The sequence below is a fragment of the Lepus europaeus genome, chromosome 7 (genome assembly GCF_033115175.1).
Source record: "Lepus europaeus isolate LE1 chromosome 7, mLepTim1.pri, whole genome shotgun sequence".
Classification (NCBI taxonomy): domain Eukaryota; kingdom Metazoa; phylum Chordata; class Mammalia; order Lagomorpha; family Leporidae; genus Lepus; species Lepus europaeus.
The window spans coordinates 122,294,750-122,320,397 of NC_084833.1; the positions used below are offsets into that span (position 1 = coordinate 122,294,750).

Genomic DNA, 25,648 nt, shown 5'->3' on the forward strand with positions numbered 1-25,648 from the left:
TAGAAAGGCAAGGAAGCCGCTACCTGGCTCTGCCAAGATTCCAGCAGGCACATGGGGAGGTTAGAGCGGGGAGTGGCGCTGACAGAGGCGGGGGGTGGCAGGAGGTTGATGGTGGCAGACTCGGGGGACTGGGACTTGAGGAAGGGGAGGCGGCACACACTGCTGCCCCTTCCCGAGGTTTGAAAAGATGTTGGCGTGATGCCTGGAGCCCTTTCTTTTGCTTCGTCTTCTTGCCTCACTGGAGCCACCTGGGGAAAGGCGTGGTTCTTAGGACACCCGGATAAAGGACTGGAAGGGGCGGCAGGATGAAGGCAGGTTCTGGTGGGCTGGACTTGGGGAGGAGGTCTCTGTACCATGCAGGAGTAGAGGAGCTGCTCAGCGCAGGTGTGGGCTGAAGAAAATGCAGGTTGGGGAGCCACACTGGTGTGTAGGTTTATTCTGGGGCAACAGCCGTTAGCCAGAGACAATACAGGTGGCCTCCTTGGGACTTGGATGGATCGTAGTCCCAGCCACTCTGCAGGGGCTAAGGCTTAGTTGGAATTTCGCTTTCAGAGCCCAGATGTCACCGGCACTGGACGGTGTGGCCGCAGGACTCCTCGGAGTTGTCCCTGTGCCTGACACGTAACTGTGATGTCACTAATGTGTGGCCACCGGTTCACATGTGAGGATTGTGCTCTCTCTCTGCAGCAGGCCCTCTGGCTTGGCTTCAGTGCCCTGCCTGTCCCTCTCCCTTGCCAGTGCCCGTAATCCAGGCGGTTACACGCCTCATTAAGCGCATCACACTCTGCAGTGCCGGGCGTCACTGAGTCCAGAATGTTCCCTCTTCAAGCGCTGGAGACCTCTTGCTCAAAACCCAGAGGAGGCAGAATGAGTTGGCATGACAAGAGAAAGGGAGTGACTTCTGCCAGAGGTAGTGCTGTAGCCGGTGAGCTGAACCTGGCCACTCCTGCTGCAAGCAAGCAGGCCTGACAGACAGACACAGGGTACCAGGGCTCCAGGTGGGCAGCAAATGGCCGTGTGCACTCAGTAAAACCGATGGGCACTTGTGGTAAGCGCCTCTGCAACAGCACCGGGTGCTTGCCACCGTTTCCAAGGACAACGGCTGTTGGAGACCTGTTCCCTGTCCCGTGTTCTCATTGTTTCTCAGATTCAGAGCAGAGATTGAGAAAGCCGGGAGTAGGCTGACTGCCCACTTCTGTCGCATTCTTCTATTTTTACAGACAACCATAAAGAGTGTCTGAATCAGAGTCGGGACTGGAACCCAGTTCTCCCGGCTGCTGGTGCTGGTCTCTGCATCCTGCCTGCCCTTCCCAGCACCTGCCAGCCAGTGGGTGAGCGTGAGCCTTTGAGTTGGCGCTCTGCCCAAGTGGCCATGCTGTCCCTGTGGCTCTGGCACAGGAAGGTGACTGGGGTGAGGAGGCAGGAAAGAAGCCCCTCACATCATGCCAACAACGTGTTCATTTGTTGATGGCTGCCCACCCACCCTCTTGTCCCTCACACTTCCTAATCGTTGCCTGCAGCCACCCACTCACCAGCCCATTACCCCCACAGTCTTTGTGTTCTGGATTCTTCTGAGATTGGTCTTATCCCATTTATCTCTGCTCTTGGCACATGGTTATGGAAATACATGGGAGGGGTGTGTGTGTGTGTGTGTGTGTGTGTGAGAGAGAGAGAGAGAGAGAGAGAGAGAGAGAAGCAGGTTATGGCAGGATCACAGGGACAGAGCCAAGACACAGGGCCATTGGCTCTGAGCAGAAACACAAACACATACCTTGGCATTGCTTATATGTGTGTGTATGTGTGTATGTATATGTGTGTATGTGTGCATCTGCCCATGTCTATGTGTGTATGTGCATGTGTGTTTGTGTGTGTGTGTCTGCATGTATTTGTGTGTATGTGTGTGTATCTGTGTGTATTTGGGAAATAGGAGTATATGGGTTGTAAATGAAGAAATTTTCCTATTAAAAAAATCACTTCAGGGGCCGGCACTGTGGCATAGTGGGTAAAGCCGCCACCTGCAGTGCCGGCATCCCATATGGGCACCGGTTCAAGTCCCAGCTGTTCCACTTCCAATCCAGCTCTCTGCTATGGCCTAGGAAAGCAGTAGAAGATGGCTCAAGTCCTTGGGTCCCTGCACCCATGGGGGAGACCCAGAGGAAGCTCCTGACTCCTGACTCCTGGCTTTGGATCGGCGCAGCTCCAATTGTTGTGGCCATCTAGGGAGTGAACCATCAGGTGGAAGACTTCTCTCTCTGTGCCTCTGCCTCTCTGTAACTCTGCCTTTCAAATAATAAATAAATCTTTAAAAAAATTACCTCATAGGTAGGAGCAGACAGTTCAGAGAGATTAGCATTTGGTACAGGAGGTGAGTCCAAGCCACCAGTTGTTACTAATTGTTCATGGTCTGGAAGATCATTTTCTGACATCCCTGATGTGTTACTATGTATTTTGAGCTGGACTGAAATGGTAACAAAATGCTCAGGCCCCAGAATTGGAGGGCAGGGCCTCAGATCATGGCTCCTGCATGTATAAGCTAAAGTGACTTGAGTTCTCTGCCTAACCTCTCCACTTCCTTGTGTGTGAAGTTAGGATAAATATAGCACTTACTTCCTAAGTGAGATGAAACATGAAAAACACTTAGTCTACTGGCTCTGTGCGTGGTAAGTGGCTTGTTATAATTGGTCATACTTATGGGGTGTTAAGGACTAGCAAAAGCCTTCATGGTCAGCAGAGAGTGGATCAGCTGGACACTGCCACTCTCATCTTGTGCCAAAGCTATTGCCACAATCAGAGAAAGAGACTCCGTGGGGACCGTGGAAGGCCTTATCCAAAATATTTTCACTGCCGAAAACAAAAAGACTCATTGATGATACTGAATTTTTTGAAGCCATTTGGCCAACCAGCAGAACAAACTGGGCCCCAAATCCCCTGAGATACATTTCCCTTGCTCTGTCTGGTCACATGTGACTTCCTGATGTGCCTGTGTCACTTCCTGACAGCTGTGCTTTTAGAATCACCAATACAAGCTTTGTATCTCTATATATTGAGCATTCATGCATTCATTCAATAATTTTTTTTTTACTAGCCATGGCATGCAGATCCTTGTGCTAGGTCCTAGGAATTCAGCCTAGACACTGTCCCTCTATTCACAAGATTTGCAAGCAAAAGGAGAAAAGTGATTTGCAACCAAATTAAGTAGATAGAGGAAACTAAAGCAAAATTGCAACTAGAAGGTCAAGTCTACAGAAACCAAGAGTCCATCTGTGGTGTCCCTGTTGTATCATCATTCCCTAGAGCTTGCCTCACCTTGGAGCAGGTCCTTGCACGCATATGTGTTGAATGGATGCTAGCCAACACAGGGTGTGAGTGCAGCAGTGAGAGAAGAGGGGAGAGAGGGAATGTAATGGGGAGGGGGAGAGACCAGGGGAATTGTCAGGAACGAATGGTGAGCAGTGAGTGGAGGCCGACAGGGTGAAATGAGACAGGGTGAATTATGGGGAGTGGCGAGCGCTGCCCAAAAATGGACAGGAGACTGGAGGGAAGGAGAGCACAGGTCCAACAGAGCGGTACCTGGCATACGTCAGGACAGGAACAGCGGTGGGGTGGATCCCATCTCAAAAAATGTTGGCAGGTACTGCAAGGAATCACAGTACCTTGCAGGTATACAAACATTTCCAGCCGGTCAGACAACACTGAGGAACATATTTTACTGAAAATTCATGATGCCACTCTAGGTCAGCAGGCCAAGACATGCCATCCCGATTTCAGCTGGGTAAGCTGAGGCAGGCTGTCTTTGCGTCTTGTCAAAGTCGTACACCTAAGCTTAGTATCTGCGAGACTCTTTTTATATATACAGCCCTGTTTCATCTTCTCGTCAGCCGTTTGAGGTGGGCATTACAATCCCAATCGCATCCTCATAGAGCAGGAAAATAAGGCTCAACAAGCTTAAGTGACTGCCTGGCTTGGGGCTGAATCTGGATGCGATTCTATATCTTTGTTATGGAATAAATCGTGCCTCCCCTTGTCGCAAATTGTGATGCCAACGCCCTAGGCCACAGCACAGTTGACGTCAGAAATGAGGGTGGTGATAGAGGATGATGTGGTTAGAAAGATGAAGTTCTGGCTTGATATGAGTTGGAGTTGAAGGGACAAAAAAGAGTTCTCTATTTATGAGTTCTTAAGGAAAAGGCCACGAGAGGAGAAGGCTGCTGCCAGGAAGCAGACCCATCATCCCAGAACTGAATCAGCTTGAACCTGGATCTTGCACACGCAGCCTCCAGAACTGGGAGAAAAGAAATGCGTGTTGTTGAAGCCACTCAGACTCTGGTATTTTGCTAGGGCAGCCTGACAGACTAATATCATCTTAATATACATTGGCTGTCAGTCTCTCCATGACACATGCCTTTCCATAGTTGATGGCAGAGAGGGACAAAAGCCCAGGTCCTCTGGTTGTCAGCCTCAGGCTCTTCTGTCAACCATATTTCCTGCCACCAGCAACCCCACTATGCCAAGTAGTAATTACAGGTCCGCGGCATGGCAGCAGCCCCTCCCACCCTCTCTCCAGACCAAAGTGTGGGCACTCATGGCCATCATAGCATGGGAAGGGCCACCTGTCTGTGTCCTGGACCCAGAGCTATGGGAAGGGGCCATTGATGAGCTGACCCCAGGTCCAGAGAATTTTGGTACTATTACTTTCCTTGGGATAGAGATTGACATCTTAGAAAAGCTGGGCTGTGCATCTTCTACCTCTGCAAGCGGAGCTGAGCACAGCCACTGTCTCACCTGCAAGTGTGAGTGAAAGTGTGGGTGGGGCTGTTGCTGCATCCCCCAGTCGATGAGGGAGGGCTCTGAGCACCATCTCCTGCCTGTTCACTACCAGGTATGTGTTCTTTGGTGTTACCCATGCTCTTGGGTCCTCCTTTTCCTTATTTGTAAAATGGGTTTCACAACCTGTCCTACATGGCATGAATGTGAGGCACAGACACCCATAAATATCTGGTAAACAGTAGAGACTACCATGATAAATAATGACCCCAAGTGCTGTCGCTTAAGCAAGATTTTTATAACAAGCCACTGGCCATCCAGGCTAGCCCTATACTGATTTCTCTAAGGAGATGTTCAAGCAATAAGACATTTGGACTTGAGGCTGGGTTGCTCTTGGTGCTGCTGTGTGCAGAAGTGGCAAAATACTCATCCTTTTTAGAGACAACCAACAAGTTTATGATCTAGGGGACAAGACCTTTCACCCCTGAAACCTATAATGGTACTCCCTAAGTGTGCATGTATAAGCCATGAGAATCTATATGTTTGTTATCTAAACCAGACCCTGTAAAGTCCCTCCACTCTGGACCAGTGGCTCAAGGAGGGGGAGCAGGCAAGCTTGTCTTTGAAGTAGGCTTAAATTAAAGAGCATAGGCATTCAGGCAGGCAGAAAGGAACATGCTGTACCCACCTGCCACTGCGGATGAGGGGCTTATTTCTAAGACACACACAGCACAATGCACACACAATGCAGAGAGGAGACAAAAGACATAGATCACACATTTCAGATGGGTGGCGGACAAAGTTCAGTCAATGTCAACACTGAAAGCTTGTTTAGGGTCTGAGGTATCCATCGAGGGATGCATACCCCTTCATCCTACTCATCAGATGCTTCCCTCTAACCAAACCTCAGCAAATCCACAGACACGTACACACACGGATATCACCAGCTGGCCGTGGCCCGTGGTGTGAAATGTGGCACAAAGATGCAAACACAGCAGGGTGGCAGGGTGGAGGCGGGGAGTGGTGAGGTTTCTAGGAAGGCCAGTTATGACTCCTGATGCTGCTCCATCTGCATGGGATGGAAAGACCTTCAGGGGAGGGTCTGATGCCCAGGTGCGGACAGAACAGTTATCTGGGGAGGACTCAGCCCTGATGAACTTTGAACATGACATGGCAATCAGCGTGAGAACTGTGATGGCATCGCTGTGCAGACAACCCCCCAAATCACAGACTCTTACCAGAGCTAGTGTCTTAAGCTTACATCTAATTCCTCCCCACAGGCCTTGGGTGGGAAGATAAACTATTCCATGGTTCTGTCTTCTTTATGGAAACCACTGTTCATTCAACTTGATTCAGAATTTGGCCCAGTCTTTTCAAAACCTTGCCTTTCAAGGATCAAGGGAACCAATTCCCTTTGGAAGTCACTGGATGTCATGCCAGGGGAATGACAGGGGGAATGTATTTGTCAGCTCAAGTTTGGGGCTGAGCAATGCAGATGGACACAGGCCAAGCAGATCGTGCCTTCCTCCCTCCTAAGTACCCCCAGCACCCCAACGAGGCTGAGCCCAGAGTGTCCAGACTTCCTGCACTCACCATACAATGTGATGCTGGCATTGGTGTTTCCAAGCTTGTTTGTGGCCACACAAGTGTAGTTCCCGTAATCTTTCTCTGAGACGTTGAAGAAGGTCAACGTGGATATGCGGCCCTTGTTCTCAATCCTCACCCCGTCCAGGCCAGTAGCTAACCTGCAACAGGACAAGATGCTGTGCTCGGGTTCTACAGACAGATGGAACGTGCAGACGGAACGCATTGAGACAACACAAAGTTGCCAAGATTAGTCCCACCAGGAGGCCCCTTTTCTCTAACCCAGCCCCTCCAACTCAAGCCCTTCCAGCAAGAGGATGAAAGAAAGGAAAATCATACTCAAAAGAAAAATTCACTGATTTCTATTCACCCAAGACCACCATGTCTACCACTAATCTCAGCTTCTGAAGCAAGATCAACTCATTTTGTCTACTTCCAAGCTTCCTCCATTTTATTTTTCTGGTTTCTAGAGGAAACTGTTATGAAGGAAGCTGTAAGAATTCTCGTTTAGCCTCATCTTTCCTCTTTATCATCCTCCTTCCCTTGAGGAAGGATCCCTCAGCTCTGTGCCACTGTTGACCGTACTCTATCCCCAGGTACCTGGTATCTTCCTTGAACCACTGGAACTCGGCCATGGGGACTGCAGAGGCTTCACAGCTCAGGATGCCCTTCTGACCAACTGAGACCCCAGTGTTCTTGGCTTTGGAGATATAGGGAGGGTCTGTGGGAATTTAAACACAAAGCAACACACATAGGGTAATCCCAGGCTCATTCAGATGCTTGCTATGTGAATGGATGTCTTGTGAGAGTGCTCCTTGCCAGTAAAATAATAATTTCTTAAAGAGAAAGCACTTCCTGCTTGAAGATATTGCATGTTCTATAGATCTTCAAACCAATTCTAAGTTAACGTCCTCCCCACTCACTGGAAGCTCTGATAGTCAGAGGAAGATTCCAGGGACAAATGCCAATGGTGGTCACGATGGGACAAGGGGATCCAATAAAGTATTTTCTTGTTGGCAGCTGTTTGGAGGCGAGTCTTTCAGACAGGTGTTGCCTGGGACAACTGAAGCCCCTGGGCTTCCTTCCCCCACTGAGTTCCCAATTAGGGGATCAACTCACAGTTCACGGTGATTTTCACTTTCCGCACATCTGGCGCAGCAACATCGTTCAAAGCACTGCACTCATACTCCCCAGACTGGTCCCGCTTGATGTCCGAGATTTCCAGGTATTCGTCCTCACTCACGAATCCCTGGCCTTCTGGGAAGACAGAAACAGATGGACAGGACACAGTCAAGAACCGGAGAAGCCAGGGGCAGAACTGCATCTACATTGAGAGATGGTAAGAGATGGAACAGGCAAAGAAATAGTATTAAAGGGGGCTTGAACATCAAGTCAAAGATACAGTGCACCGTGTTTGCCAAAAATGAAAAAAAAAAAAAAAAAAGAAAAGAAAGAAAAATTCTCTACTTGAACCTTGGATTAATGTATTTTCAGCCAAGTTGCCTTGACTTTTTCCAAGTATGTGATAAGGACGGGCTATGAACATTTTTCTTAACTGATTATTACTAAGGTCAACTAAGATAAGAAAGTGCATGATAAATATCCCAGCATGTTACTAAACTCTGATATTTTAAAGAGAATTGTCATGCTCAAGAATATAGCAAAACAGGTGAAATAAGGTTAGAGTATTTTGTGAGCATCATCTTAATTTTTCACAGTGGAAAAATTAATTTTTTTGAATCACACTTTTTTAATTTAACAGGCTGAGTGACAGAATGAGAGAGAGAGAGAGAGAGAGAGAGAGAGAGATATCTTCCATCCATGGTTCATTCCCAAAATAACCACAATGGCTGGGCTCTGGCCAGGCTGAAGCCAGGAGCCTGAAACTCCATCTGGATTTTCCCAAATCTGTGGCAGGAACTCAAAATCTGCGGCCATCTGGGGAGTGAACCAGTGGATGGAAGATCTCTCTCTCTCTCTCTCTCTCTCTCTCTCTCTCTCTGCCTCTTTTTCTCTCATCTGTGTGACAAATCTTCAGAAAAAGATCATGCTGTACTTGATAACTGCATATGACTTTTATTTGTCAGTTGAAAACAATTTTAAAAATAAAAAGTTGTGGAGGAGAAGATGGAGTCAAGAAGGAATGAATGAGGAAGTACTTCATGACTGCCATGTAGTAGATGCTTAATCTACGCCTGCCACCATAAAATAAACTCAGTAGTTAGCCTCAGATGATGAATCCACAGCTCCTAGCATAGCCTCATAAATTTCATACCTAACTTTGCGGAGCCCTGTGAAGGCTTCACTCTCAGGCACTTGTGCAATTTGCAATTCATGATCCAAAATATTCTGGGGTTACAAAATTTGCTTTCATGTACTGGTGCTCTCAGCCGCTGTTACATGCTCTTGCAATAATCTGGCCCCTTAACCATGCTCCTGACGGCACTCTCTGTGATTCTGTGCACAGAGAACAGACCCTCCGTCTTCAAACAGACATTGCGAGCTCTGTCAGAGCACTGGGCTCGCAGTGAAAACACACTCCATAGGAAGCCAAGGAGAGGGCACAGCGTGTCCATTTCTCCTAGGCTGGCTGCCTAATTCTTTGTGCTCCAGGCATTAGGGCCACATTAGTTTTCAAAGCAATACAAATTCATTATAATTTCCCCTACAACCTCGTAGAGGCATATTCTCATCCAAAGGGTGTTTGCTTAGGCAAGCCTGGGTCCACTCGGGTGGGTGGTCTCGAAGGGTGGGCCCGGGTGTGAGGTGGGTGGCAAGCGCCCTGGCATCCTAACTGTGCTCCAACAAGGAACTTCTGCCACCTTTGTTGTTTGTTTTCCTCAGACCATTTTTTTTTAAGATTTATGTATTTATTTGAAAGGCACAGTTACAGAGAGGCAGAGGCAGAAGTGGAGAGGGAGGGAGGGAGAGAGAGAGAGAGAAAGATCTTCCATCTGCTGGTTTACTCCCCAGATAGCTGTAACGGTTGGAACTGTGCCTCTCCGAAGCCAGGAGCCAGGAACTTCTTCCTGGTCTCTCACATGAGGGCAGGGGCCCAAGGACTTGGGCCATCTTCTACTGCTTTCCCAGGCCATCATCAGGGAGCTGGATCGGAAGTGGAGCAGCCAGGACTGGAACCAGCACCCTTATGGGATGCCAGCACTGCAGACAGGGGCTTTAACCCACTGCACCACAGAGCCACCCCCACCCCCAGTCATTTTTGTTTTGATTTTTCCTGCCTTCTCTGCCTCCATCCTCCATCCCAGGTCATGTCCACAAGGTCCAGAATACTGCCGACTACTAAGGCCATGCCTGGAAGGTGCGGGGCTCCAGGCGAATCTCTTTCCAGGATACCCTATTTGTAGAAATTGTTTGAGCCACTCCAAATCAGCACCATTCTGTTAGGCCAATCTTGTGCAGTTCCAAGGAGGAAATCGTGGCTTGGCCAGTGGGAGCAGCCCTTCGGCCAGCACGATCTCCAGGAGCCAGAGCCTGGTGGCAGAGCCCCGGGTAAGCCCACAGGTGTGAGACTGTGTCATTTGAGAATCTGGTTGTACCTGTGTGAAGGGAGCAGGTAGACACGCCTCCTGGAGAGCAGAAATGGGCCCTATACACGCTGCTATAGCCTAAGATCTGGGCATTTCTCCTGAATGGTGTTGTTGGCCCTGGCCTCGCCCAGGAATTAGAGGGGGGCTTAAAAATGTTGAGGAAGGCACTGCAGAGCATGGGGCTTCCTGGGGCCTGGGATAGGGTGCCACCTGCGGAGTCTCTGCTGGTCAAACCCTTCTACCCTCACAGATATTCAATGGTCCAAGCTGGCCCGTATCTTAATTCCTCAAGGTTCATGAGAAGAAAGCCAACAAAAGCCTTCTAGTCTTTTCTCCTAGACTTCCTGAATGCCTGAGTTGACGGGGATACTCGGGCTATTTCAGGAAACCTAACAAAGATAAAAATCACCTCCCTTGTTAAAACAAGGCTGGTTGACTGATAACATTTTGAAGAGATGAACAAAGATGAAATCAAACACACCAGGATGACTTACCAGACCCAACTCACCTTTTCCGCAAAAGATGGTAGGTTGGGAAGCATGGATTCCTCCCACTCTAACACTATCGTTCTTCCAAAATGCACCACATGGTATTTGCTATAAGTAATTCAATTGCCCTGCATTGACCCAAACAAATGAGCTACTGCAGAGGGCTTGGCACAACCCCCTGCAGGGGCACTGACCCCTGATCCATGGTGAAAACAAGACCCATGGGTCAGATGTCTGAAGAGCCTCTGATAAAGCATTAGCCACACATGTGAATCCATCTAGAAGCAGTGTTGACCCCACAAATCAGAGGACGGGGGCGACTTCCCAAGGAGAAAGACGCTCGTGTGGGTTTGCGAGGGCAAGATGGGTCCTGGGCCCTTGGTGGGGAAGCACTGGACCATAGAGCCACCTTGTGGAACATGAGGGATGTACTCTCTGGAATGCAGTTCTAGTGGGAGAGTATGTGATAGCAAAATAGAAGGTAGGAAGGAAAACTGTGTTTAGGATCATTACGGTAACACCACTCATTAAGGGAGAAAATGAATTTGGACGATAAAGCAAGTGCTTCTCAGATTTTAATTTGCATAAACGCTTCAGAGACTTTGTAAAAAATGCAGATTCTGATTCAGCCGGGCTGGGGTGGAGCCTGGGATTCTGCATTTCTAGCAAGAGCCCAGGTTCTGTCTATACGGCTGGTCAGGGAGCTACAGTGAGTCATTAAGTGAGGCACCATGCAGCCCCGCCCACTGGCTCACTCCCACTCCCACGTGTAGAATTACATGGGTTTGTGAAGAGGCCACTGATTAAGGAAATATACTGACTGGGCCAGGGTTGTGGTGCAGTGGGTTCGTCTGTGCTGGGGGTGCCTGCATCCCGTGTCAGAGTTCCGGCCACTGGCTTCTGATCCGGCTCCCTGCTAACACACATGGGAGGCAGCAGGTGGTGACTCAAGTACTTAGGCCCCTGTTACTCAAGGAGGAGACTCAGACTGAGTTCCCGGGAGTGAATCAGCCAAGGGAAGGTCTCTGTCTGTCTCCCTCTCTGTCATTTTGCCTTTCAAATCAATCAATCAAAAAAAGATTTATTTATTTGAAAGCCAGAGATGCAGAGAGAGAGAGAGAGAGAGAGAGAGAAATCTTCCTCCATCTGCTGGTTCACTCCCAGATGGCTTCATCACGATCTCCCACGTGGGTGGCAGGGGTCCAAACACTCGGGCCGTCCTCCGTTGCTTTTCCCAGGCCATTAGCAGAGAGCTGAACCAGAAGTGGAGCAGCTGGGACACAAGCCCGCCCACATGGGATGCTGGCATCATAGGCTGTGGCTTTACCCGCTATGCCACAACACCGGCCCCAGTAAGTAAATCTTAAAAAAGAAAATAAACTGATTGTCTCCCAGGCTGCCACCCTTGCGAAGCCTCAGCAGGATGCCCTGGGGCCGTGCATCAGAACCTTGGTACATTGGTTTTCTGTGGCCTTACCTCCTCCCCTCAGGCAGGTTTGTTGGCTGAAAAAAACAGAGAGAGGCCCGGTGAAGGTGATTTAGATGCTATTTTCTTAACTACTCTGAATGCTGTGTGAGACTTTCAAAGCAGAACAAATCTAGGTTGCTAAATGCCTGGAGACCTGGGAAACTGCAGGGTTGAACACTTTCCCCGCCCTCGCCTTCTCTGGGTGCAATGGAAAATTCTGATTCCACGCTGCAGAGGAGGGGCAGATGGTGGCACAGGTTCTAACCCTTTCTGCTAGCTTGCTGCCAGGAAGCCAAGTGGCTGAGCATGGGGGCAGAGGAAGGGAAGCAGGGGCAGGGAGAGAACAGGAGGATGAGGTGCTGCAGCAAGCAAGCAAGCAGAGAAAGGGCTAGAGCTGGCAAGATAGTGCAGAGGCCACGGGGAAGGTTCTGGAACCGATGCAAAAGGCATTTTTAGAAAGACTGCAAGAACGCTGAAGATAGGAAGGCAGGGGCTCCCCGTCTGCCTACCAGTTTGGTTTTATGGGGAGCTGTCCTGTGACCAGAGGCCTTAGGAGCCTGCTGCAGGCACTCACGCCCTGTAAGCAGCACAATTGGAAGCCACAGAAAGCAGAGCTGATGCCGAGTCATTGGTGCGAACACCTAGGAGATGGCGGGCATTTCTTTGCACAGAGTGCCTCAAAGAAGATAAGTTCAGGTCACCGCATTACCGAGATTCAGATCTGCAACCATACAAATGGGACCATTTATCAGGCGATGCGTGAGGTCATCATCTCAGACACAGGATGCGTGCTTGGGGACACGCCAGCCAGCTGTGCAGGGCTCTGCAGGTTGGCACGCGGCACAGCCGGGGAGTACAAAGAACATGCAACATCTCACGGCAGGGTCTTCTCTGTCTCCACCAAAATGGTGGGGGTGATTGTGAAAACGATGCAAAAGGATAAGGACGCCTGGCTGGCCTGCTGGCCTCGAGGCCACCTGCACTCCCTGCCCCTCCCTGGGCACTGCAGCGGGAGGTGAGGGCAGGGCTCAGATGGTGCCAAGAACCAGGCCCCTGGCCTTGGCTGCAGTCTCCAATCTCATGAGCTAGAGCAGGCAGCACTTGATAGCTTTCTGTATCTCAGACTCACTTTCTCTTTCATTGTCTCTAGATCCCGCAAGTAAGTAGAAAGGGGAAGAAAGATTGACGGCAGCTGGAGGAACCTAAGCATTCAAAGGAGAAGTGATCGAATGGAAAGAAAACCCAGAACCCCATGCACAGGTTCCTGACCCACCTCCCCATCACGTCCTGTCCTTGCACACTAGCCACATCTCAGCCATCTCTCTTGTCTCCAATTTCCCCTGCTTTTTCCTCGGCCAATTCCACTGAGTTACAGGGTTGGACATAGCAAAAGGGATAAAAAAATTTAATCTCCCATTCTGCTAGATTATTGTCCCTGACACACATTATCTCTTTTCTCTGAATACCCCCAGGGGCAACTGTAGGAGGCAGACTATCCCTTTGCAAGACAGTTCACATCATTCACACAATCATCCTTGTCTTGAGACAAACCCAACCAGGCTCGTCCCTTGGAAATGGTGAGAAGTCACCTCCTACATGCCTCCACTCTTCTTGTTCCTCTGCACCTGTTAGGCATGGCCACAGCTTCCTCCATGGAAGTGGCTCTGTGAGGTTAAATGTCAGCACCTGTCACAGCTTTTGCTGTGAAACCTGTCAGGAGGCGACTCTCAGAGGAACATGCCCAGAGGCGGGTGCCACAGAGGAGGTGAGCAGCAGGAAAGGAGAGCAGGGAGGGGGCCCAGGATGTCAGAGGGCATAGACGGCAGAGGGGAGAAGGGAAGAACTCAGCGGGGAAGAAGGTCGGAGGAAGAAGAGGGCAGCCAGAGGGCAGCCAAGGGCACAGGACAGAGCGAGAGGCACAGCAGTGGTCTCTCTGGCTCAAGGGGTTGGGTTTCTGGGAAATCAAGAAGTTCTTCTGCTGCCCAGAGACAGCAGCGATCACAGGTGACCCTTGCCCACACTGAACGTGCAAAGCTGGAATCAAATGTCTGTGACTGTGTGCATACATCTGGCCGGCCAGGCCACAGTTCCACTTTTTGATCCATCTTGGAAATCACCTGTGACCCTCTCACCAAAGCTAGGACACAGATCTTACACCTATAAGGAGCGTACCATTCTCGTAAAACAAGGACATTGGCTAGAAATTTAGCACAGGTGTTGGGAGCCACACAGGGCTCGGGCCAGAGCTCCTTGCCCTGAAGGGATGTGAGGGAGGTGGAGGTTGTCAGAGATTCATGAAGGGAGGGACCCAAGCCCTGCCACACACTCTTTTCACGCAACAGAATGAACATATCAGCTCTCCCGCCGTGAAGCAGGACCATAGTCTGGAACTCAGGCTGACACAGGAGTCTTGCCTTTGTCCCTAGGCTGAGGACAGCTGATGTACTCGAGTCAAGTACTCAGCCACAGGGGTCTCTGTGCTGGAATGCAGACAACAGAGTAAGGAGGCTCCCAGGCTCAAGCAGATGGTGGTGGTGGCACAGGGGGCTGCCCTCACGTCTCCCTACCCTGCAGCTCCAAGGGCTGCCCAACCCATCGCTTCACCGTCACTGCAGCCAGCCCACATCCGAGGGGCAGACGGGCAGTGACGAGAGCGGAGGGAAACTAGCCTTGCTAGAGTGCTCAGTCACTCCCCTCTTCTGCAGGATGGAAATGTTGGAGACAGGCTTGAGGTTGGAACCGGGGCCAGGTTCCAGCTTGGCTGACATAGTTTGGCTCGTGTAACCTCAGTCTTGTGTTGCCTGCTCTTCTTCCTACACAACAGTACCTTCAAAAATTTGTGGACAATGGTGTCAAACAGTATGTTTACATTGTAGCAAAAACAATTTTTGAAATCCATGCAGAGGAGATGTTGTTAAAAAAATTCATGGAGACTGTGTATCATTAAAAAAAAATCTATGCATCGATTTTCAAAATGTTTGGCCCCCAAATAAACTTATCATTAATTTGATTTTCCCATGGGCTTGTTGAATACTCTGGTGGAGCAGTCATGCTGTCTAAATTGCTAGCATCCTGCCCAGGAATTACAGGCTCCTGAATGCCTTATAGTCACTAGCAGAGGCTAAACACACAGCAGGTGTTCACACAACACCTGATGGCTGGAAGTTTTGAGCCTTGCCTTCTCTGCCATCTCAAATCCTGTCTCATTCAGCCACTCGCCTCTCCACACTGTCTGCCCCTCCACCCTGTCCATCCCCAGACACTGCTGGGCTTCCCATCCTTAATTAAACCAAGGAGTGTGGACAGCAGTGCCTTGCAGCTTTGCCTGCTCCCAACTCCCTGATCCACTCATTCCCTTTGCTGCATCCCAGTTAATGAATAGTGTGATAAACCCACTAGTTCATTTTCCCTTAATTAATACAAGCAAGTGAATTGTGCCAAAGACATTTTTTGTATTTTCATTTTAAGAAATACTTTATTTCAAAGAATTGTTTAATTTATATATTTTTAATTTTTTTAATTTTTATTTATTTGGGAGCTGAAAAGACAGACAAGGCTTCCATCTGCTGGTTCATTACCCACGTGCTCCTACCAGGGCCACAACTGGGACTGAGGAACTCAATCCTGATCTCCCATCGGGAAGAAGGGTCCCAATCACTTGAGCCATTACTGCTGCTTCCCGAGGTACATATCAGCAGGAAGCTGGAGTCAAGCATTGACCCCAGGCTGCGAAGCCAGCATTTTAACCGGCATCATAACATCTAGGCCAAATGCCCAGCCCTGAACTCTGCTCCGGTTATTTGGGTTTGGAGACTGGGCACTCGGGGCCAAGGTTTCTTCTACTGGCAGTGACAGGAGCTGTTGTCTTGGGCTCAGACAAAATCCCTCAGGCTGTGGCTGCCAGGACCTACCCCCAGGGAGCAGGGCTCGGCCCCTCCAGGGTGGCTGTGCTGCTGGCTGCAGTCCTGACACTGACAGTGAGTTGGCTAATGACAAGATCAATGTGTTCCCGTGCAAGTTAACTCCTCCCCGGGGACGGAGCGCATTAATAATGCAACATCCATGGTGTGTCTTCAGGCCTCCTTCTGCACGCGCACAGCTGAGGCTGAGGCTGGGGGTGAGGGAGGCCGCTGACGTCCCTGGTGTTCTGACTGGTGGCAGCGGAGGATGGCGCAAGCAGAGAGGACCAAGTGATTCATTCAGGAGGACAGGAGGACTGTCTGGGGAGACAACTCTAGACACATCGGGCTCTTCAGCCGTTTACCCAAAGCTGAAGACAAGAGGAAATGGAGAGATTTGTTTACCGGGGGAGGAATCCCATATGCGCACCAGTTCTTGTCCCAGCTGCTCCTCTTCCGACCCAGCTCTCTGCTAATGGCTTGGGAAAGCAGTGGAAGATGGCTCAAGTGCTTGGGTCCCTGCACTTGCGTGGGAGACCTGGAGGAAGCTCCTGGCTTCTGGCTTTGGGTTGGCCCAGCTCCAGCCTTTGCAGCCATCTGGGCTGTGAACCAGCAGATGGAAGACCTTTCTCTCTGTCTTTCTCTCTCTGTGTGTCTGTAATTCTACCGTTCAAACAAATAAATAAAATCTTTAAAAAAATAAAATAGACCCCTATGGCCATACTTGTAGATTTGTTGGCTTGATCTGGGGTGAAATCCAGGTGTCTGTATCCTCTAAAACGCCCCCAGGGGACTCCATTGTGCAACCCAGGCAATGTACAGTGGAGGGGACACCTGTCACGTCCACTTTCCAAGTCTCAGTTCCCTTGTGGGTTCCTGGGGAGCCCTCCTCTGCTGAGAAGCCCTGCAGGGTCTGGGGGCACAGAAGGTTGTGCACCTGTGAGTGTCCTCAGACCTTCTGTGGACTGTTGGCCTCTGGGTGAAACACGCAGCCGGGATGGAGGCATCAGAAGCTTGACTGCAGGTGCAGCTGGAAGCAGGGACCTTGCCGCGGGTAGGGTAAGGTGAGGACAGCAGTGTTGGGTCTGATGGTGCCCACAGCCCTCGGCCACTCCCCAGTGGCTAGAGATCCCCAGATCCACCAACCATAAGGACAAGAACAGTTCCTTTCCAAAGCACACCCGTGGTGGGTGTTGAGCTTCTGTTCTCTATTCTGAGACTGGTTTGTTATGTGTCGGCAGAACCAGGATGAGAGAATGTTAGCATCTGGAGGGTACTGTTGACCCAGCGGGAGAGTACTAAGGGAGGGATGGAGAAACAGCCAGGGTGCCTGGAAGTTTGGGACACATCCCTTTTAAATGGAAGAGCAGAGTAAGTGCCAGTCACAGGTGAGAGGCACCAGGTCAAGGCACAGAGACAGATGGATGGGGGATACTGAAGCTGGGTACCCAGACAGGCAGACACATGACAGAGGACAATGGATTGCCTATTTGGATATAAGAATAAAAGGATATAGCATTTATATTCTACAATTATTTAAATATAAACTGCAGCCAATGGTTCAGACCAACACAATACAGGAGTGGAAGAAACAAAAACCATTACTTTTAAATAGCAGACCTGAAGCAGCTAAGTGACTGGCCCACATTGGGAACGTGATTTGTTTCACATTTGCCTCCTATTAGTACTACTATTTTCATAATGGAACAACAAGGTTCTTTCAGTGCTAACAACTGACAAGTGGAGTGGGTTCTCAACAGTTTTAAAGACAACTCTGTAATTCAGCAACAAAAACCTGATCAAGGCCACGAATGAGCTGCTGCTCCTCTCATTTGCACACGTCTCGTGCAAGTTGGATGTGACCTTGCCTGCAGCAGCCTGAGCCGGCGCTGCCAGTCCCCGGGCTCAGTTTCTTAAGGAAAACAGTGTTCCAGGAAGCACAGAAGCACCTTGTCCCTTAGTGCAGGCCGTGGCCGTCCAACACCAACGTTAGTTAAGGGCACTTTGGGAAAGTGGCTTGGTGAGCGCACAGCAAACCCTTGAGGTCAGCTTTGCCAGAGCAGAGCAGGGCACAACAACTGCAATTACTGGGGACAGAGCAACATCAGTTAAGTGCTGCACTGCTCGCTGGCTTTGGCGGGGGTGAGGACTGAAGCTCAGCTTCTCTTTTAACGCCCCCGACATCAACACCAGCGGTTTCCACAGGGGTTGCTTTTTTTCTGGGATGACTTTGCTGTAGTTCAGAGTCCATTGAGCGGGGCTGTGCCAGGACAGTCCCAGCTGACACTTGTCTTCCCAGCATGATTCTCCACAATCCCCTTCCACTCTCAAAGTGGGTTGCTCAGGATGACAAGCTAGGTGCGGGTTATACTTCTCAACCGCTAGGAGCTTGGCTGAGAGGCCCTAGGGGTTTGTCTGGCGCTGTCACCAGACTTGGGGCATGGGGCTGCCCCAAGGTTGCACTTTTTAAAACACCTGCTTATTTATTTGAAAGGAAGAGAAAGAGGGAGAGAGAGAAAGAGAGAGAGAGAGACAGAGAGAGAGAGAGAGATCTTGGATTTATTGGTTTACTGCCCAAATACCCACAACATGCAGGGCTGTGCCAAAGCCAGGGGCCTGAAACTCCCTCCAAATCTCCCACGTGGGTGGCAGAGGCCCAAGCACTTGGGGTGTCACCTGCTGCTTTCTCAGGTGTGTTAGCAGGAAGCGGGATTGGAAGCACAGCAGCTGGGTTTCAATCCAGAACTCCAGTGTGGGATGCAGATGTCCAAAGTAGTAGCTTAACCCGCTGTACCACAGCGCCCACCCCTCACACTTTTTAATCTAAGATGAGAGGTAGTCGCTCAGCCCCAAGCGGGACACGGATGCTCGGAGGCTGACCCCCACCTGAGAGAGGGTCAAGGACCTCTGGACGGTGCTGTTCTGCAGCTCAAGCCCCATCAGCCTCTCTGGAGAGACAGGCAAGAGTGACTGCAGCCTTCACCGAGCAGCTAGAATTGAAGGGATCTGGGTCCAAAGTCCTGGAGGAACAGACACCAGCCTTGCGCCTTTCTGAAATGGTGTGGATGGCCCAGAGCACCACACACACAGCCCCAGGGAAAGGCTAGCCTTACCCGGCTTCTGCAGAGGAAGCCTGGATGCAGCCTGACTCCTCCGGCTTCCTCCCTCCCTTCCCTTTCCTTTGATTCACTTCCTTTCATCCACTCTCTATATTCGTCCCCGACAGTCCCACGGCCTGATGGTGATAATCACAGGCATTGCTTATGGGTTTTTTTTTTTTTTTTGACAGGCAGAGTTAGTGAGAGAGAGAGAGAGACAGAGAGAAATGTCTTCGTTTTTCTGTTGGCTCACCCCCAAGTGGCCGCTATGGCCGGCGCATTGCGCCGATCCGAAGTCAGGAACCAGGTGCTTCCTCCTGATCTCCATGTGGGTGCAGGGCCCAAGCACTTGGGCCATCCTCCACTGCCCTCCCGGGCCACAGCAGAGAGCTGGACTGGAGGAGGAGCAGCCGGGACTAGAACCCGGTGTGCCGGCACCGCAGGCAGAGGATTAGCCTAGTGAGCCGCGGCGCTGGCCAATTGCTTACGTTTTTAAATATGAGCAGTGCCCTGCCCAGACAGCCCCACTGACAGGCAGGCCACACCCGGCATCATTCTGCAGACTTCACAGGGTGTGCAGCGTCTCAGGGAGATGGGGGAGGGGGTCACAGCTTGGCTCTGGCACCAGCCGGGAGGAGGGCTAGGAGCTGGGTACCCCATTGGCACGGCCCTGCTCCTGGAGCACAGGGTTGCTGGGGGAACTGTCTCATCAAGCGCTCTCCTCGCTGTACCTTGTGCAATTCCGGCAAATCTGCCTTCTGCTCTGCATCTCACTTGGCCTGTGATTAAGCTGACCAAAGGCCTCCTTGGCCTTCCCCAGCCTCATCACCTTAGGAGTCACCGCTATGAATAATGGAGAAAAACCACCGAGTTGAAAGCCCAAAGACCTGGGATCCAATCCCAGTTTTGTTACTAATACGCCAGGTGATTCTGAGTAACTGTTTTTAGCACTCCAGGCCTCAGTGACTTCTTTTCCCTGTCAAATAGAAAAATTGCATTAGATGAATTTCAAAGTCACTATCAGTTTCAATGTTTTGTGGTCTTTCATAACCTAGCAAGAGGGTCTACACCCATCAATCCTAAATAATCCCTTGAATCCGGGGAATCTGCTGATCATAGGATGAATTGACAGAACTGCGATGGCAGAGTCTAAGTTCTCTGACCCCTTGGGAGACACCAGGCCCCACAGTCAGGTGTGTGTGTGCCGTAGAGCTGATGTAAGGCGCCCGGTCGTAGCCGGGGTCTTGGTGATGCAGGCACAAGAATGGAGTCGCCACAGCAACTTCAAGGTGGCTGCCATCTGTCACTGAGCTTTGCTGCTTGCCGGGGGGGGGGGGGGGGGGGAGGGGGCTTGACAATTATGAAGGCCTGTGTGTGTCTGAGGGTAATGTCTTGTGTTAATGGGGGAAATTCATTCTTTCCTTTCCTCTCCAAGACTCCTATGCATGCAGATTTTGACAAGTAGCTCTTCTTTCTTCCCTCCCCTCAACGGGCACATTGGAATGATGCCTTATGGGTACAACCAATCATCCACTCATATGATTTGAGGCCCATTTTCAAGGGTCTGAGGGACACTCCAAAAGCAGCAAAATGATGCTTCTCTGTACTTTCTGCCTCCCCTCCCTTTGCTAAAATATTCCTTCTTGGGTGCACGGCTCACTTTGTGCACCCTTTGGGACCAGCAAAGGGACATCCACAGCAGTGAAAGCAACGCACGGTCCCCCACCTGACATGTCCCCTGCATGCCCAAGGTCAGCACAGGTCCAGGTCCAGGTGTCACTCAGAACCAGCAAGCACTGGGAGGCCAAGAGGAGCCAGGAGTCCAAGGCGTGGCCCCCACTCCGCAGCCACTAACGCGGACCCCGGGCAGGCACTTTACCTCCCCAGCCTCTCCTTCTCCGTCTGCAGAGTGAAGGGATAAGGCCAACTCCCTCCCTAGGGCCTCAGTCACTCTTCTTTTCTAACCACTCACCACTCAGGAAAGTGTGTGGGAGCCTGTGCAGTGTCACCAACCCCTGGGGAAGCCCCAGCTTTGGATACGAGTGTGGCCATCCTGGGGTGAGGTTGGGAGGCGTGAATCCTGTGTCTGCTCTGGAAACTCAGCCCGGTCCTGGCTCTGGATGAAGGGGCAGCTGAGCCTGGTAGGACAGCTCAAGTAAGGACTCACCAGCCCGAGAGCTCCCCTCCCCGGGCCCTGCTGGGCCCCTCCTGCCTGGCCCCCTCCTGCCTGGCCTTACTGCACATTCTTGAGCTTAGAGGTCATTACTCCTAAGGCCTTTGGCCAAATGGACACATCTTAGCTGGAAAGAAGCAGAGTCCTACAGATCCCTAGGCTTTTTCCCACTAGCTCAGATATTCTTGCCACATTTGCTTCTGTTGCCTTGGCAGTCGGTCGGTCTGAGAGAGAGACAAGGACGCCTGGAAGGGTGACTCGGCTCCCACAGAGCAAGCCTGCACTGCAGGATCCTAGACAAAAATGGGTAGGTGGGAAGGGCTGTTGCCTGCCAAACCGTGCAAGGCAGGTGCCTGGAGGCTGGTACCTGGACAGATGGTGTGTGTGGATTCAAGACGGGTGGTCATAGCACCTTCCTCGTGCGACCCTGAGTTCACTCTGCTTGTACTCAATTCAGAGGGTTCTCCTCTTGTTCCAGATGTGGGGTATTATACCCCGGTGATAAGCAATGGACGTAATGCATCATATGGATGAGTTCCTGCACCTTATACACACCTGCGTAGAGAAGAACGCTTCTACTGTAGATGCCTAACAGCAGACAGAGATTCAATAGAGAAAGTACAAGGCACAGTCCTTCTTTGCAGCCTTGCTCATCCTTCGGGGTATACATCCATGCTGGGTTTGTGAGTGATGCCAGACATTTTGTATACATTTGGGGAAGTTACTTAACCACGTTGGGCCTCCAATTTCATTGTGGGTAAAAGCTAAGAGGTAAGAGGTTGGGTTAGATTACTTCTCAAAAGTGCTAATTTTAATTTTTGATAGTTGGTAACGGGATGGAAATAAGATAAAATGTGTTACTTCTAGGCAGTGACATAAACTGTATGTGCATAAGCACACGTGCTTTCGTTTGCGTATAAAGGAAAACACAGCACAAGGAAGAAATCTCACCTAGAATTGCACGAAAAGGGATCAGAAAGCCCAAAGAGGCTTAAGTTTGCAAATCAGAAGGCAATTCATCTTGAGAAGAAAACAAGTGATATTTACATTATTAAATCACAATTACAAAGCAAATCAGCTGCAGAGGGGAAGAGACCATTTCCATCAATTATTACTGAACTGAACATAATTTCTCAATCACCAGCAGATTGCAAATGGGCACTACAGCTCATCCAGGAACTTTTCTATCATAGGAGTTATTAATCAGGTATTAACTTTGTTGAATTAGCAAGGACACTGACAAGACAGCAAGGGAAGCAGGATCCATGGGCAATGGGAGGAGGCAGTCTGGTTAATTTCAGAGTTTGAGGCACAAAGCAGTCTGGGAGACCCAGGGGCAGCCACCTATGCCAGCAGCACTTCCGCTGTGTTGAAGAAAACACTTCGTTCTGGTGTTTTGCTCCCAAGGAGTCAATGCATGAGCAGATGAACATAAATCAACAATGCATAATACACTGACTGTTCACTTTCTATAGCAGGAGTGCTGAGACGGTGGCAGAGTGCTGGGACCCGCCTCCATGAGAGCACAGCTCTGCTGCTGACTTGGCTGCAGGCCCCTACCTAGGTACCTAAGAGTCTGGGAGCGCCATTGTTGATGGAGAGCATGGCCAACTCTGCCATCAGAACCTCATGTGCATTTATGCAGGATAAAGCCCAAACAAGGGCTCTTCTGTGTGCTCCTCCAATGTACTAGGGTAACCAAATGGTGCCCTCAATTGAAGGGCGTACCAGTGTCTCTGGCCCCCCGCTTTCTCTTCCTTCATCTTACCACTCACTCAAACGCTGGCGCCACTGGATTTATGTGTCATGTGCAGTGGGCTCCAATTTCCCTGAACTGCCTTTCTCACTCTCCGGGTTCAGTCACTGTGACCCTCCTGCCACTGGACAGTCTCGTTCACGGAGAAAGTAATCTTCATTTCCTTCTCGGAGCTGGGGAAGCCTCGGAGGAAGGGGAGGTGCTCCCTCTCCCCCAGCCCCGTTAGGTTCCAGGCAAGCTTTGTGCCGTTCTCAATTCTGAACTCCTTGTTTCAGGTTGTTAATGACTCTGGTGTCATGGGGTCTACATCAGTTGCTAGGCACCCACAAGACTATTACCATTCAGGCTTTTGTTTCAAAGAAACAAGCAAACAAAGACAAAGAGGCTAGGCTCACAGAGGTGGCCGAGGGCCAAGCTGGGAGAGGATGGATGGGCAGCGATGGTGTCTGTGGAGCATCCCCCTCCAGGGACAGACAGAAGACCCGTCCATTTCCCACCCCAACCCCCTAGCCAAGTGGCTGCACCTCAGCCTGGGGGATGACGGAGCTGACTCTGTAGCAGTGAGCCATTTTCCCACCCCTCTCCCACCTCCACGTCCTTTGTCCTGTTTCTTCATTCAGCACACAGCTTTTGAGCTCTTTGACAATGAAGCTACCATTGAGGACTGAAAACTGGAAAGCTCGTCTGGCATTCTCTATGTCCCAGTGAGGAAAGGCAGTCTCCCCAAACATGCCACGGGTGGGATTTCTCACCAGCCAGACAAGCTAACTGCAAAGACGCACATCGTTCTTGTAATGGAGTTTTACGGGAGGCAGTCCTGTGTTATGCATACGTCGTCTTCCCTGGCTGTCCCCCTGTGATTCTGACTCAGGCTCCACATCTCCTCTTGGCTAACAAGTACTCAGTGATGCCTGCTACAGCCCGAGAGCCATTGTTCTCACCATGCTTCATCCTGCTCTCTTCTCCCTAGCATCTGGCTTCCATAGGCTACACCGACTGCTTCCTGTGCTTTCTGGTTGGGAGGGCCATTGGGGAAGTCAGCAGGTGCTCCAAGGAGGGCTCTGCTATGTGTTTTCCAGCAGGATTACTTCCAAATCCTGAGTCACTGCCCCAAAGGACATAGCTCCTCTCAAGTTAGCCTCCCTGTACAACTCTACCTTCCTTTCCCAGTAACTGCCTCCCCTCACTTCCAGTACAGAGCTGGGAGTCTTGCTACTATCAGTCGGAACACTGCCTATCTCTAATGTTTTCCTATAACCTGCCCACACCGTGCAAGTGGTTCCTTCATTAAACCTTCCCAGGGTTACTCAGCGTTGAGTGTGCCATCTTCTTCCTGATGGGTCCTGTCTGACATGTTGTCCTTGACAACCACAGCCTTGTCACACTCTAGGATCCCATCACTACATTCATCCCTTCACAGCAATGATTCTCAGCCAGAAGGTTCTGTCCCCAGGGGATGTCTGGCAGTGTCCTGAGATGCAGGAAGGTGTGCTGCTGACATCACAGGGAAAGGTCAAGGTAATGATCCTACAGCACACGACAATCTCCCACGAGAAAGAAGTGCCTGGCTGCAAATGTCACCGGGGTCGAGACATCTGCGGCAGAGTGTAAATGCCAGTTTAGTCACTTACGCTTCCCATTGTGGGGAAGGAGCTTCAGTGAACCTGAGGACCACTCATGCCATTCCCACAAGTATCCAGTGCACATCCTGACCCATGCTAGGACCTCACAGAAGAGCTGTTAAAAAATGAACATTAAATAAATAAATCGACTCGCTAACGAAACAGTCCTAGTCTTTCTTTATCTAATTGTCTGCTACTGGGACCAACGATTCTGACTCACAGCTAAAGATGAGTCTGGTGTACAATTGCTAAATTAATGACGACTTTTCATCCCCTTATCATGGTTGAAGGGAAAGAATAGATACTAGTTAGTAGGGGGAGGGTGGTGCAAAGAAACATAGCCTTGCAATGTTCAATTGACCATGCAGAAATGGAACGGCATGCATGCCAGAGACACTGCGAACGGGGCCGGGGTGAAGGAGAAAGTCTCAAAACTCTTGTAGGTTATTACTGTTTTTCTCAGGCAAATACAGGTCCACTTGCTTGGTGGGTTCTGGTTCCAGAGAATTCTGCCTCGTTGGATACTGCAGGACAACTGCAGTCAGATGCCAAGAGAAGAGTTCTTTCCATTTTGCCTTCGAATTGCAGCTTCTCACTTTCACAGGGAATGCCAGGAGGCAGGCCTACTGTGTGCAGAGCACGTGACAGGTCCTGGAGGTGATTTAAGACACCACGCCCGCCAGTGAGTGTCATTCAGTGATTATCGATTGAATGGACTCCTGCAACGCGCACAGTTCCATGATGTTCTCCTTGGTGGGATCTGTCATTTTGGACTCCAAGTGCCGAGAGGGTCAGTTTTAGCTTCTGTTTCTAGTTTTACAAACCAGCTTCTTCCAGGCCATCATTTGTCCTTGAGAAGCAAGGTCCCAATGAATCACCATTTGCGTCCAAGTCCTGGAAGACGTCAGCAACCAGAGAGCTGATCTTAAATTGATGATGGAGGAAGGATTTGGAAGAGTGAGTGCTGTGCACCGTGAGCCGGAACCCATCGTCCCGAAGCTGGGCTTCAGTGGGCTGACGTCTAATCAGGAGACTGCACGCGCCGCCTTATCCCACAGCAGGCTCTCCACAGAGGAGGTGCTCCACTGCTTCCTCCACGTGCTGCACACACTGATCACCCTAAGAGCTCTGAGTGAGGCCAGAGAGCAGGTGTTCAGGGGGAGCTGGCTCCCAAGGCTGGCATAGAATGAGGTTTGTGGCTTTCAGTAACCTGAAGAAAGGGGGTCTATCGTGGAGAGGAGAGAGGGG

General features: G+C 50.5%; 1 protein-coding gene across 3 annotated transcripts in view; it reads right to left on the minus strand.

The window, feature by feature from the left end:
* OPCML (opioid binding protein/cell adhesion molecule like) overlaps nt 1-25,648 on the minus strand; it is a 571,617-nt gene that overhangs the window by 10,740 nt on the left and 535,229 nt on the right. The window contains exons 4-7 of one of the 3 annotated variants that reach the window (XM_062198474.1): nt 7,468-7,605; nt 6,949-7,069; nt 6,358-6,509; nt 5,453-5,479 (exon numbers count right to left, since the gene is read on the minus strand). In XM_062198474.1, coding sequence (XP_062054458.1) covers nt 5,453-5,479; nt 6,358-6,509; nt 6,949-7,069; nt 7,468-7,605 — 438 coding nt within the window. The remainder of the gene's footprint in view (nt 1-5,452; nt 5,480-6,357; nt 6,510-6,948; nt 7,070-7,467; nt 7,606-25,648) is intronic. The other 2 variants (XM_062198476.1, XM_062198475.1) reach the window with 2 other exon arrangements.